The sequence below is a fragment of the Ascaphus truei genome, chromosome 2 (assembly GCF_040206685.1).
Source record: "Ascaphus truei isolate aAscTru1 chromosome 2, aAscTru1.hap1, whole genome shotgun sequence".
NCBI lineage: Eukaryota > Metazoa > Chordata > Amphibia > Anura > Ascaphidae > Ascaphus > Ascaphus truei.
The window spans coordinates 252,031,732-252,046,617 of NC_134484.1; the positions used below are offsets into that span (position 1 = coordinate 252,031,732).

Here is a 14,886-nt window from a genome sequence, read left to right on the forward strand (position 1 = left end):
TCACTTTCTTTTCTGTTCTTCTTCTTTTATTTTATTTTAATACCTGTGTAGCCCTGGTAAGAAATGGGGCTATAGTTCTATCCTCCACCTGGTATAATCCCTGCTAAGGGCAGGTTGCCAGGAGTTATCATGGGTTTCCCCCACTTCAAGCACTTTCCCTGAATGGTGGAGGTAGGTCACCTGACCCTGTGTCCAATCAAGAGACACAGGGGCGGTGCCTGCTGAGATCATAAAGAGCAGTGCATTCCTATTTAGTGTGTGTGAGTCTGACAGTGGGTCAGGTGTGTGAGAGTTAGCGTTAGGGAGGAGAGTAGGAGCAGCTTGTGAGTAGAGCTGATAGAGTGTTAGTGAGGTGGACAAATACCTTTTACCCTGCTTAGGGGGTAGGGGAAGAGCTAGCCCCACTCTGGATGGCCCTTGGGTCCAAGGTGGAGGCAGGACCATCACAAGGGAGAACAGCTAGTGGATCATCATTAACTGTACCTGTCTGCTGCTGCTGCTGCCAAGAGAATAAAGAGTGTGCTGTTTAAGAAGACAGTGTGTGGAGACTGGAATCTCTCATCCCTGGGAGGGGGATTTCTGTGGTAGGGATTCCACCCCTCATCCCTGGGGCTTACTACAGATGGAGGCGCTGCACCATTGAAGGAGAACGAATGCATCCATCCCAGTAACCTGTCCTGTTGTCCCCCATGTCATCACAGGAAACTCAGGCCCTCCCGTTGCCAGCAGGTATGCACCACACAGAGACATGTAGCCAGACCCCAGAACACCCTATGGGGCCAGATCTGCGACCGGGTGGAGATCCATGGGTTATACCTGTATTGTAGCAGGGAGGTTCCGGAGCTGATCCACATTGATTTTAGGTGCGGGGACACCCAGCTTCCTGAGTTACAGGCCCGGTTATGGTTGCGGGAGGGGTTAACCCCTTCATTACCTTTGCGCTAGTAACCGTTATGTTAATGAAAGGGTTAACCACTCCCACTGCCCACCCGAGCGGTCTAACCACCCACCCTGGGGCAACTACCCCCTTCACTCACCCCCTCTGCCCAAAATAAACATTACAATACAAACATCAATACAATACATTGACACCCCCCTCTTCCCCCTCTCCCCAACACATACAGTACAGTAATGGGCACAATCCGTATATTAATATGGCTATCTGTGTCATCTTGAGGGCACAGATAACCACAGTGACATTCAATGGATCGAATGTCTATTTTTTTTATATATAGCATAGTAATTTGTATTGTATTTTTGTTGCAATTATTGTATATTTGAAAGCGCAAAAGAGCTAATAGGGATATTGCCCATTACTGTGTATGCTGTTAGTGGTAGAGGGGGTGGATGAAGGGGGTGGATGCCTGGGGTGCAAGCTTCACCCACCCTCTCTACCACCAATAAACCAGTTACTGCTATTTAACCCCTTCATTACCTTAGCGGTTAACCACTAAGGTAATTAATCTGGGCTGTAATTTTATTTTTCCTACATATGATAAAAGCAGGGGGTCTCCGGTGCTGAAATGAATGTGGGTCAGCACCGGAGACCCCCGGCTTCAATCCTATTTGGTAAAAAGAAATTATACTCATATGCACATATGCACATCGCCAATCCGGTCTCGTGGCGGAAACAAAATAAGGTGTGATGTGCATATCAAAGCTACCTGAATAGCAGTTGCTGGCAAAAAAAATGTGAGTTTGGGCATTTTTGGAGCTACTGCATGGCTTTCCTGAGCCACAATGCTAACGCTTTATAAAAAGCGGCTTCCAGGCAAGTTTGCCATGTTATCGAAGCTTATGGAATAGCTACACATGCATAATCGCTTGGAAAGTGCACAAGCGTTACGCCTCGTATCGAAGCTACCCGAATAAGCCCCTAAAGGTGAATGAACCACGGCTGCTGGCATTGCTCATATCACTATCAGTTTTCTTTTTCAGTTTGTTATTTTAAAGGAACTGTGCCATGTACTGTAGCAGTAAATAAATAAATACTGAAGCTAATCCATGCAATCGGCTACCTTAGAAAACATTTAGGGCTCTATGCAGTAAGCGCCGAAAAGCCCTTTTTCGCCATTTTCTCGCCAATATTGCCTTTCAGATTCAGTAAGCGGCGATAAGCTCAAAAAATCGGCATTTTTTTTAGCCGAAAAAAACTTTTTGGCAGCCGGGTGCCGATAAACTACTTTTCGCCACTTATTGGCACTTTCTGGAACCGGCTGAATTCTAGTAGCCCCGATCAGCTTTTCGCTGCTGATCGGCACTCTAGAATTGAGATTTTTACGGCAATCCAGCCCGCCAACTAAAGTTGGCAAGTTACTAGGGGAGAAGCATCGGCAAGGTCGACACTTTGAAAAAATCAGGCCTTTTTCCTGCCTGGTCAAAAGGATGAAAAAACGGAGCACTACATCCAGTGCTGGAAAGCCAGTAAATAACAACAAGAGTCCCATCCCACAATACAAATTGAAGCTAATTTAATGGATCAAAAAATACAAACAAAACACCAACGCGTTTCGGACTATAAAAAGCCCTTTATCGAGGTGAATACAAACTTACCTTCTGGAGTGCCATTTATACATGATCGAGGCAAAATTGGCGCCAAACGTCGCCATTGCTTAATGCGTCACATGAAGCGCGGTGTGTGACATCATCACTCCAATCGGCGCTAGGAGTGGGGCGTGAACGTGTCCCTATTGCCATAGTAGCAGTAATCACTGCCTAAAGCAGAGACTATAATACCCAGGACGTAGTAGACGTCGATCGCCACCATCTCCGATAACGTCAACCGACGCGTGGCGCGTGACGTCATTACGCCGAGTGGCGTAATTTTCCTGCCTGAGATTTATGCCGGGGATCTCCGGAGCGGATACCATTAATACCAGTACCGGAGCCCCCCGGCATGCATCCGAGGCAGGAAAAATGCATTTAAAGGCCACTTCAAGGCAATGAAGGGGTTAACCAGCCGTGCCAGGTTTATTGTGGGTAGCGGGGGTGGGTGAAGGGGGTAAGGGGGTATTTGGCCCTTGGTGGTTGTTTAGGGGTTGCGGTGGGGTTGCGGGTGGACTTAACCCCTTCATGACCTTAGCGGTTAATACCGCTATGGTCATGAAGAGGTTAAGCCCTCCCGCTACCCACCCACAAGCCCTAAACAACCACCGTTGGGGCTAATACCCACTTCGGCCATCCCCGCTACCCACAATAAAAAAAATACACACACAACAGCCCCACACTAAATATATAAATATAAATAAATAAATAAACATATATATATATATATATATATATATATATATATATATAAAAAGTGACACTGTGTGCTCATTTGCATGTCATTTCCCAGAATCCCTTGCTGCAGTGGAAGTGCTGTATGCTGGGTGATAATGGGGAAAGGCGGGGTTGCAGACCTGCCTAAGACATGCAGATGAGCATACAGCTATATTTGCATATATATATATGTATAGCAAATATTCTTGTATGCTCATTTGCATGTCTTAGGCAGGTCTGCAACCCCGCCTTTCACCATTATCACCCAGCACACAGCACTTCCACTGCAGCAAGGGATTCTGGGAAGTGACATGCAAATGGAGACACAGTGTCACCTTTTGCTTCAAAACCATTTTTAACATGGTTCCCTATAGTCTTAAGCTTGCTGCATGGTCACAACTTTAAGCACAGCTAGGGTTAAGATACATAGCAAGAAAACCCACCCATAGACAGCTGTTTCGACCTTAATGGGTCTCCTCAGTGTGGGGTTGGTTAACTGGCTATGCAATGAAGCAATGAGGATGGGGTTTACCATACTGAGTTAAGTTATGGTGAGTAAAAAAAGTGACAAAAACCCTCCACAGCAAAGCATATAGCAAATGGAAATATTCCTGTATGCTCATTTGCACCGCTTTCCCTGAGCCTCAGCGCGCCTCCGTACTGTTTTAAATAATTATGTCCCAGACCTAAGGCTAAAGCCCCGCTGCCTCAGACAGCGCTCCCGCACTGCAAACAGGCCGCATGTGCAGAGCGCTATACCGCGGTCTGCAGGCGGCATTCTGAGGCGCGAGGGGGCGTGGCCAAAACGGGCTGTGATGGCGCAGAAATTACGAGGGGGCGGGGCCACGACGGACACAGGCACAGCACTTCACCGCTATATGTAGTCTTTGAGGAGTTAAAGGCCCCAGTATAGGGCATCGGTGCCATTGTCAATGCCATCTTCATAGCGGGCACGTCGCGTATGGGATGTTATAAAGATGGCGGCGACACTGGCACCGATGACCCATACCGGGGCCTGTAACCCAGGAAGCAGGGGGTCACTGATCCACAAATCAATGCGGTTCAGCTCAGGGGACCCCCTGCTCCCGTACACTATTATTAAAAATACATTAATGCTGCTTCATTACCATAGCAGATAGCCGCAAAGGTAAGGAATGATTGTTTATTGATATGTGTGTTTTAGTCATAGTGTAGATGTGCAGAGGGTCTCCGGAGCTGAACCGCTTTGGTTTTAGGTCCGGGGACCCCCTGCTTCCCGAGATACAGGCCCCTTTATCCCGATATTGAACCCCTGTCGAGAGTGCTTTTTCAGTGCTTACTGTATGAGGCCCTTATTCGTCATTTAAGTAATGGTTACTTCTATGCATCCTGATGAAAATTTAATGAATATCCCTTTTGTACCGGATCTGCTGAATTTAGGCATTTCCGCTATGTATATTTATCTGCTTGACTAATGATGACTTCATAACTACTATACAAACAATGGACAACACAAAAACAATAATTCACCTCTATTTCGGAGGACTGACAAACGTTCTTATCACCAAACTACAGTACTTTACCATGGAAAAGTTAACAGTTAAACACATTGTTTAAAAATGGCTTCTCCATTTTGGCTTTATTTTTGTTAAATAAATCCTGACACGGTGTAATATGTCATGGGTTGTTGTTCATCTGAGGTTGTATTTACCTAATTTTAAGATCTGCTAAGGAACAAGATGATTGTTATTATGTCCTGATATGTAAAACCATAGAATTCAAAGAGGGTATACTTTCTTTTTTACACAACTGTATATATAACAAAAAATCCACAGTTGTGCGCTTTAAACATGCAACTGTCCTTAGTTCACTTTCATCCTAGAAGGGACTGCACCTTCACTTTGATGCACCATATGCTTTCCAAGCTGCGAGTCATATCACTCTGTCGTTACCATTGTTGATTTGGCAACGGCTGCTTCAGCTCCTGGTATGATTAAATTAGAGGGCTATTTATCAAACTCCTCAGCTGCAAACCTGTGCAAACACAGCACCAGACACCTCCTCTGATAGATAAGGTGCTGCAGAAATTTCCCCTAGCTATTTAGCTTTGCAAATGTTTTTGTATTTTCTTTTACAGCCAATAAACCAACCTGTTTCTGTCTGCGATTCCTGCGCGAGGAGCATCTGCTGAGGGTTCATAGCCCAGTGAAGCTGCTTACAGAACTCCTGCCGGTCATCCACGTGGATATAATCATATATGTTCTGATGCTGCACATCCGTCTGAAATATTGTAATAAAAAGAAAAGAAAGTGTTACATTGGTCTAATAACTAATATATAAAAAATGGCAGAGATTCAATAACGTTAAAAAACCTTATAGCAGCTAAACACTTTGCACTACATCTTTGTTTGTTCTAGGATTGAAGCAGGGGGTCTTTGGAGCTGAACCTCATTCATTTCAGCTGAGGGGACCCCCTTATTCCCGAAATACTTACCTACGTAGAGGGTGCCGGTATCTCTGTGCAGTTTAAATATCCAGGTGACGGGAGCCAATAGAAAGTCACGAGTGATGACGTCACGGCTTCCTATTAGCCCGCGGGACATTTAAACGGCGCCATTTTGTTAAACCCGCAAGTTCCCTGAATGCAGAGATACCGGCACCCTCTACGGAGGTAAGTATCTCTGGAAGCAGGGGGTCCCGGAGATTCAATTCTTGAACAAACAAAAAAAACCATGCAGGGCAAGGTGTTTTGCTGCTTTAAAATAGAAATAGATTAGAATACAAAGGTAATTCGTAAGTGAAATCGCACAGACACAAATCCCAAAGTGTATTTGAAATGCAGTGAAGTCAAGCACTTGTAAATGTACCCCCACCTTTGCACTGTTTAACTTCTCTTTTATAGTTTATTATGCAAAGCAGCTGATTATTTAAGTCATAAAATCGCCAGTTAAATCTGCAAACCTCCCACCCTCCCAGAAGCCTATATGAGATGAGTTCCTATAATGCTAGTAGTATCTTGCCCTTTGAGTATGTCCTCTTTTTTCTTACTTATTATTTGGGTGTTTTGATGAGGGTGCTCAGCCTCGGTTCCTTTGTGAAAAATGTACCATACATATTCAGAAGTTGGCTACTATTTAAAAAAAAAAAAAAAAAAATATGGCCGCTACTGCCAATCTAACCTCATGTCATCCTTGGATTACAGTCCAGTCTTGGTTTCATAAGTCTCCATTTCCCATACAGTAGATATGCATGACTACTGAGAACGAGAAAGCACTGGACTGAGAAACTAGGACTTCATCAACATTTCATGAAGATGTGGAGTCAGAATGACAATACCTCCTATTAAAAATACTGTACAGCAGTTGACGCATTCCAAACCTGGCATCGGTAAAAATGTGCTGGAGAGGATTGCACCTATGATGGAACTATGGCAAATTATATGGAATGTATATTGTTCTAAGTATCAAGATTCCCTATTCACCATATTAGCATTTCATTGAAGATGAAACAGATATGTATATTAGCCTTCAGTATATCATGTGGCTAAAAATGTAATAAAGAGAGTGGTGCACAGTCTCCCAGCTGCATAACCGAGAGAATACTAGTGCAAAAATACCCTAATAGGTTTTAAATTGATAAAATCCCTTACTAAGAGCTGCGATTTAGTTTTTTTTGCTGAATCCAGTGATGTTTTGTGCAGCTGGAAGACTGATGTATAAACCTCTTTATGTTGTAACACACAAACAAGACGAACAAAAAAAACTCAGAAAATATCTAATTATCGTTAGGGTGAAAGTGTAAGTAGAGATGACAAAGTGTTCATGACACGACTCATATCTGAGTGTGTGGATTCCACATCTCAGTTCTACGATTGCATTCGTTTTGAGTACTCTGGCGTTAACTTCCAAACATTTGGAAGTCATTACTTGAAAATCCAGTTCCTACATAGCTGTTAAACTATATCACTGATACACCGAGGAGTTATTGTGTATGGCAGATTTCCACTGCCCGGTATCTGAAATATATCCCCTTCTTTGGGTTGGAACGTATATTGGTGCGGAAATTGAAATGCAACTATCACCCTCTCTACATTATAGAGCTAACGTAATGGTATTAGGTGACAACTGAAAGTAGCAGAGCCGTCTACGCAAGATGAAAAAGCATCTGCAAGTGATACACAACACATTTATATGGTGATGGAAAAATAGGCCCCTTTGCAAAGAAAAAATATAAAACTGAAAACATATATAAGGCAGAAAAAAACCGATGCATAGAAAAGCCTGAAAATGATGTGGCTTAACTTAAGCATAAATATTAGGTTGTTCAGCTGTTGTAATCATGGATCAAGTACAGTTTAATGGATTTGACATATTAGTAGAAGTAAGATGTACTACATACAAACATGGATTAGATTGTCTGAATATTGCAAGTAGTTCCATGGAGTGCAGATGTAACAGTTGTGGTTGGACCCAAATTAGATGCATTAAATGTTCACGGATAATAAGATCTTCACCATGACTTTTGGTGCACGTTATGTTTCTTTAAATTAAGCCAGACCAAGATATTGCACTATGGATTTCCACCAAAAATGCGTTAGTATGTACTGCACAATAACAGCTACTACATTTGTACACCAGAAATACTATACAAATGACAACAGGCCCTGCCAGTCTCGAAACAGTTACATACTTAAAAGCTGCATCAACATTTAGATAAAGTAGCGCGCCAGCACTTGTCATGTAATATCATATTTGGCCCTTTGGCTAACTGAATATTAGCATATGTTTCAGAATTTTCCAAAAGTAGGAAACCACTGACCGATTGACCAACTTGGATTACAAAGAAGCTCTAGCTATTCCTGTGACTGATCAAACAATTCTCCTTTCCAATTCAACTACTTCTTTCTTTTTTAAATGTATCGTGGGCTGGGGAGGATCTGCCCGGGCTCGATCCAGGCAAGGTCCCTGAGGCAACCACGCAGTGTTATAGCCATGTGCAAATTAGGGGCATTCACCTGTGTGCAAGTACTAAAACTTGGTGTAGCCGATAGTCCCTGATAAAAGGTTTGAGAAACGCAGCTGTAAGGTAAAGTGAGGCTGGTCTTTTTGCAAAAGCCCCAACCCCCTCTGGGAAAAAAGGCAGCGGACACTTTTACCATGTGATATTTCAAAATGGCTGACTTTCAGTCCCATGTGATTCCCTTGTTCATGTCCTACAACCGAATGTCAGAGTCTTCTTTCCTGCTCCCAGCCACAGTTCCCTTGTCTGTCCACCGTGTGTGTTGCTGTTTTCTGTCTGTTCTGGGGTTTCTCTGTCTGTCTATCTCCTCTTGGTGCTCCTTATAGTTTCCTGTTTCCTGTTCCTCCCTTGCCTTTGTTTTGTGTCCTGACTCCTTACGCCCATGCTTCTTTTCCTTGTGTAGTCCTGATTCATATTTAAGGCCCTTGCTAGTGTTCTGGCTTATCCCCGTTTGTTTCCTGCTTATGAGTCCCAAGTCTCCTGCTCCCTTGCCCTGTTCTTGCCTGGACCCCTATGATCCTTGCTTGCCACCTGCCACCGACCCCTGCCTGGACCCCGACGATCCTGCTTGCTGCCTGCCACCGACCTCAGCCGCTGATCCCAACAATCCTTGCCTCCCCTGCTGTTCTGGCCACCAAGGTCCTACCCTCTACAGGAGTCTCCCATCGTGATAGAACACAAAGGCCACTTCTGGACCTCACTGGAACAGATCCAGTGCAGACCTCCTGCTTGCATTGGGTTGACGATAAGTACTTCTTTGGTGTTTGGAAATTGTGGCTTCCTAAAAGTGCTTGCTTCAAGTTTTTCTGCAGGGTTTGTTATATTCTGATTTTTGTCCCTGAGAAGAGTTCCCTTTTTCTTTTTGTGGGAATTCGAGCTGAAAAGGTTTTTTTTTCCGTTTTCCTTAAGCAAATCAACCACTGCACCACCTGTATAGATAGGGAAGATTTATTGTGTTCAAAAATGTTTCTGCTGAGACTACAGTAGAATTGTTGCTGCAGAGACCAGTGCACTTTTCTTTGAGCCTCTTTTGCAGTGTCTGGTTTAACCCCTGGGTAGGTTTACCATACATTTTAAGTTATGGTGGGTGAAAAGGGCGACAGAAAACCTCCACCGTTAGCATATAGCCAATAAAGAATATCACTTGTGAGCACATTCACATGTCTTAGACAGGTCTTCACCCATCATAACTTAAAATGTATGGTAAACCTACCTAGCCTAGAAATATTTCAAAGCAAGTATAAACCAACCTCACACTGATGATACCCATCAATGTTGAAAGATGTCTGTGAGTGGTTTAAACTTGCTTGGCTAGTCCCATGCTGTGTTTAAAAGCTGTGTGAACGGTGATACATAAGCTTAAATGGGCTCCATGTGAATGGATATTCCAGGCAAAAGGTGACACATTGTGTGCTCATTTGCATGTCATTTCCCAGAATCCCTTGCGGCAGTGGGAGCACTCTATGCTAGGTGGTAATGGTTGAAAGGCAGGGTTGCAGACCTGTCTATGACATGTGACTGTGCTCACAAGTGATATTCTTTATTGGCTATATGCTAATGGTGGAGGTTTTCTGTCGCCTTTTTCACCCACCATAACTTAAAAGGTATGGTATATATATATACTAGCTGAGAGACCCGGCGTTGCCCGTGAGTTAAATTTCCCGCTCCCTTCTCTCCCCCTCTTTCTCTGTTCTCCCCCCCCCCCCCCCAGAGGGGAGGGACGAACAGTGGACAGGAGGTGGGGGACGGACAGTGGATAGGAGGGGGGGCAGTGGACAGGAGGGGGATGGACAGTGGACAGGAGGGGGGTGGGGACAGTGGACAGGAGGGGAGTGGGGACAGTGGACAGGAGGGGGGGACAGTGGACAGGAGGGGGGGACAGTGGACAGGAGGGGGGGACAGTGGACAGGAGGGGGGGGACAGTGGACAGGAGGGGGGGACAGTGGACAGGAGGGGGGGACAGTGGACAGGAGGGGGGGGACAGTGGACAGGAGGGGGGGGGGGAACAGTGGACCGGAGGGGAGGGACAGTGGACAGGAGGGGGGTGGGGACAGTGGACAGGAGGGGGGTGGGGACAGTGGACAGGAGGGGGGGACATTGGACATGAGGGGGGGACAGTGGACAGGAGAGGGGGACACAGTGTCACACACACTCACAGTAACACTCACAGTCACACTCAGTCACACAGTCACACACACACAGTCACACACACGCGTCTCAGTCCCGCACGGCGCTCAGCGGCGCCCTTCTCGGGCGCAGGCTGTGGCGCTCTTCTCGGGCGCAGGCCCTGCCCCCCAGTCCCGTGCGTCGCCTTTCTCGGGCGCAGGCCCGGCCTCCCACAGTTCCGTGCGGCGCCGCACCATACGGGTGAGGGGGGTGGTGTGGTATGGGTGAGTGGTAGTGGGCTGCCCCCTCCCGGCCGTCCGTTCCGCCCCCTCCCGGCCGTCCGTTCCGCCCCCTCCCGGCCGTCCGTTCCGCCCCCGGCCGTCCGTTCCGCCCCCTCCCGGCCGTCCGTTCCGCCGCTTGGTCCCGGCCGGAGGCACAGAGGTGAGGGAGGGGAGGCGGGAGGTGGTGTGTGTGGTGCTGTGTGGAGGGGAGGCTGGAGGAGCAGGGGTTTGAGGCGGCGGTTTGGGCGGGAGGTGGTGTGTGTGTGGTGGTGGTGTTTGTGCGTGTGCGGCAGTTGAGGCTAGGCACTCGGTGCCGCGAGGGAGGAAGGGGGTCCTTCCGGGCGCCGCCATCTTTGGCACTCGGCGCTTCGAGGCAGCTGCAGGCCTGGCCACTGCCTGTCCCCCCGCCGGTGAGGGAGGTGAGTGAGCGCCGGGGAGGGAGATATATATATATCTCTGTATCAGAAAGTAAACTTCATTTATTTTTAAAAAAGCAAAGGAAAAGAACCCTGGTACTAAACATAAAAATGAGAAAGAAAGGGCTGCACCCTGAATTGTGCATCAGGTTACATTATTTATCTGCCGCCAGTCCCACTCTGTGTCAAAGCTGCGCATACAAAGTGCTGTGTTTGCTCTCCAGTTGCATTTGCTGTGACATTCAAGTCCTCATTTAACAATATGGGACACAGCTGACGATTTACAGGGTAAATAGCTCAAGGGTAAAAACGACATACTTAATTACAAACAAACCTGGATGGAAAGACTGCAGTTTTTATGAGAAACTCTTTTCATGTCAGCCGTGCGCGGCACACCCTTCTATGGCAGGAAAGTCAGCCGGTGGAGCTCAAATGAAGGAACACATTAGTAAATAGTAGCAATAACGAGCTAAGTAAATAATCTAAGCTATTCTTCTATACTGTATGTGATAGGATTCCCCACTGCATAACAACTCTGCAGTTCCAACCTTGTCAAAGGTCCTTCACAGAAGAGGTCAAAGATTTCCTACAGTATTTGTATCCTTATGGATATCTGGATGGGAAAATGGCTGCCGTATAACTTAGGTTAATGTAAGGCTGGCTGGGATGTTTGCGGGGCTTGCTGTAGAGACACGTGCGGGGCCTCAGCTCTCATCTTCTACGTCAGCATAATTTGGCGGCATCTTCTCCTCCCGGTATCTCCCCCTGCACAGTCCAGTCATCATGGCTCTGCGATGTCCAATGGCGTCACGTTGCCATGACAACAGGACATCACGGCACCATGAGGCATCGCGTTGTCACGGCAACCAGGTGCCGCATGTCATCGCCATGTCACGTGACGCCCCGGTGTCAGGGCTCCGCGACGCCATTGGACATCACAGAGCCATGATGACTGGCCACGCAGGAGGAGATGTCGGGAGTTGCAGGCGGAGACGGTAAGAGAGTTACAGAGGCCCCGCGCTCTCCCCCCGACAATCAGTTTAATTGTTGTGAGGGAGAGCGAGGGGCCTCTGTAACTGCGGGGCACGGTGCAGTGGCATCGACGGCACCGCCATCATGCCAGCCCTGGCTTAACGTCACGTTAAATTGAGCTTAGTAAGCAGGGCCTATAAAAGCACTGATGGAGAAAAGCAGTGGGACTGACTCCAAATGAGTAAAACTCACCTAAAGGTCTGTGAGAATTGACATGTCTGAGCCAGAATACTCCAGTTTGTTAAAGTAATATAAATAAATAAATAAAAAGCAGCAGGGTTGCTGCTTTGATGCAGTTACCACCCACTGTGCCACTTCCCACATTTTAGAAATAGACTTTGCGTGGCATTGACAGATGACACGCAAGAACAACTCTATTATTTATTGTGGAAAAACATTGAAGTCATTTAATGTTTCTCAATTATTTTTTTGCTACAATCAATATAAGTGATTACGTCGTTTCATTACGGTACTAGCGCTATTACATTTCAAGTTAGTGTACCACATTTTGTGAGTGCTTTAATCTTCATATTGTTTTATTCAAATAAGCCAAAAATCATGAAAAAGAAGAGGTTTAACAAGATTAACCAAAATATACAACTGCTTTCATCAACTGGGGAAAGCGTTAATTGCAATGGAACAGCCAATGGGGAGAATTATCAACGCAAAAGAAAGTGCACATAGACGTACAGATTGGCACGCTTTTCACGGAGATCCGCAATCATCGCAAATGGGCCTGTTCCTTGCAGTCGTGGATTTTCGCAGTCCAGTTTCAAGAGGGCACATTCACTTATTTGTTTCCATCACTGGAAATTCCCAAACGGATTTGAATGTATAAACATCCCAATTCGCAAACAAATAAAAATAATTGTTAGGGAGGAGTATATAAATAGGGGTGCAGTCTCAGGTCTAAGCCATTGTGTTCTTGGGTTTGGCTTGGTGTGGGTTGCTTACTGGGTGGTTGCTGTAGTACTGTATTATTGTTTGTTTCCCTAATAAAACTAAACTAGTCGTAGCATTTAAGGTGACTGCCTGGGCTGACCCCTGTCTGTGTCCATTACTTCTGTGTCCATTACCTGAGCTAGTGCCTGGGCTCTACTGTGTCTATTGTCTACTATGTTTTAGCAGTATATTAATAGCAAAAATAAAAACAATACTGTGTCAATTCATTTCAAGGAGGGTTCAACTTTTACAAATTTAGTTTCGGCACCCAGTGTGCCAGTGGCAGCCAGGCCACTGAGGCCAGACGCTACCAGAGTGCCCGAACCTACCAGTTTCACAGCAAGAAAAGCAGCACGCCCATATAGGACGAACACTGAGCGAAAGCAGCATCGACAGTGACCACCTCACTTTTCCCTTTCTCTCTAGTTTCTCTCTCATATCTCACACACACATATATATATATATATATATTTTTTTTCATTTGCTATATATATATGTATATATATATAGCAAATGGAAATATAACTGTATGCTCATTTGCATGTCTTAGCAGGTCTGTAACCCCGCTTTTCACCATTATCACCCAGCACACAGCACTTCCACTGCAGCAAGGGATTCTGGGAAATGACATGCAAATGAGCACACAGTGCCACCTTTTGCTTCAAAACCATTAACATGGTTCCCTATAGGCTTAAGATTGCTGCATGGTCACAGCTTTGAGCACAGCCAGGGTTAAGATGCATAGCCAGTAAACCCACCCACTGTGTGCTCATTTGCATGTCATTTCCCAGAATCCCTTGCTGCAGTGGAAGTGCTGTGTGCTGGGTGATAATGGTGAAACAGATGACAGAGAAGCCCAATGCTACATCCAACATGACAGAAATACACAGTAAAATACTTATATATTCTCTTGAAATAGGGTAATTTAGTTTAACCCTTTGGCCAATGCGTTGTAAGCTTGCGAGCCACGTCAAGGCAGACACCTGTTCGCAAGGCCTAACACTACCAGATAAAATACTAATATACCTCTATTAGGATTAAAATTCTCATTTACCTCTATTAGGAGGGAGAAAGACCAGGTCTATTTCAAGAGAATATATAAGTATTTTACTGTTTATTTCTGTCATGTTGGATGTAGCATTGGGCTTCTCTGTCGTCTGTTGTATACATATGCCACGCTCAATAGCACTCCATTTTGACACAAATACATATATATTTTGTGGGGGCTCAGGGGTTCCCAAAAAGAGCTTGCTGGTGTTCTGTGTTTTGATAATGGTGAAAGGCAGGATTGCAGACCTGTCTAAGACGTGCAAATGAGTATACAGTAATATTTTCATTTGCTATATGCTTTGCTGTGGAGGGTTTTTGTCACTTTTTTTACCCACCATAACTTAACTATATATATATATATATATATATATATAATTTGGCCCTTGTAGCACCACTGACTTACAAAAAGTATTTATTGAAGTCGGTATTTAGTGATATTTACTTGCCTTGTGGATGCGGGGTCCGCTCTTTCTCTTAGCATATATACATATACATATATATATATATGCTAAGAGAAAGAGCGGACCCCGCATCCACAAGGCAAGTAAATATCACTAAATACCGACTTCAATAAATACTTTTTGTAAGTCAGTGGTGCTACAAGGGCCAAATTATGTGTTATGAGAAAAAGAGAAGGAAGCCCCAAATAATAGCACTCTAGTATACCAGTTGAATATACAAATACAATTTTTATTGAATTAACTGTCACAGAACAAAGAATCTAAAAGAAAGCATAGAATAATTAAAATCAGGCATAGATCCCCTGTACGTAAGGCAAAGCAGTCATCCTCTAACAATCA

The 14,886-nt window shown here is 45.2% G+C and overlaps 1 protein-coding gene across 6 annotated transcripts in view; it reads right to left on the reverse strand.

The window, feature by feature from the left end:
• AHRR (aryl hydrocarbon receptor repressor) overlaps positions 1-14,886 on the reverse strand; it is a 313,408-nt gene that overhangs the window by 37,562 nt on the left and 260,960 nt on the right. For all 6 annotated transcript variants that reach the window (XM_075586044.1, XM_075586043.1, XM_075586048.1 and 3 more), the window contains one exon: positions 5,391-5,520. In XM_075586044.1, the coding sequence (XP_075442159.1) occupies positions 5,391-5,520 (130 nt within the window). The remainder of the gene's footprint in view (positions 1-5,390; positions 5,521-14,886) is intronic.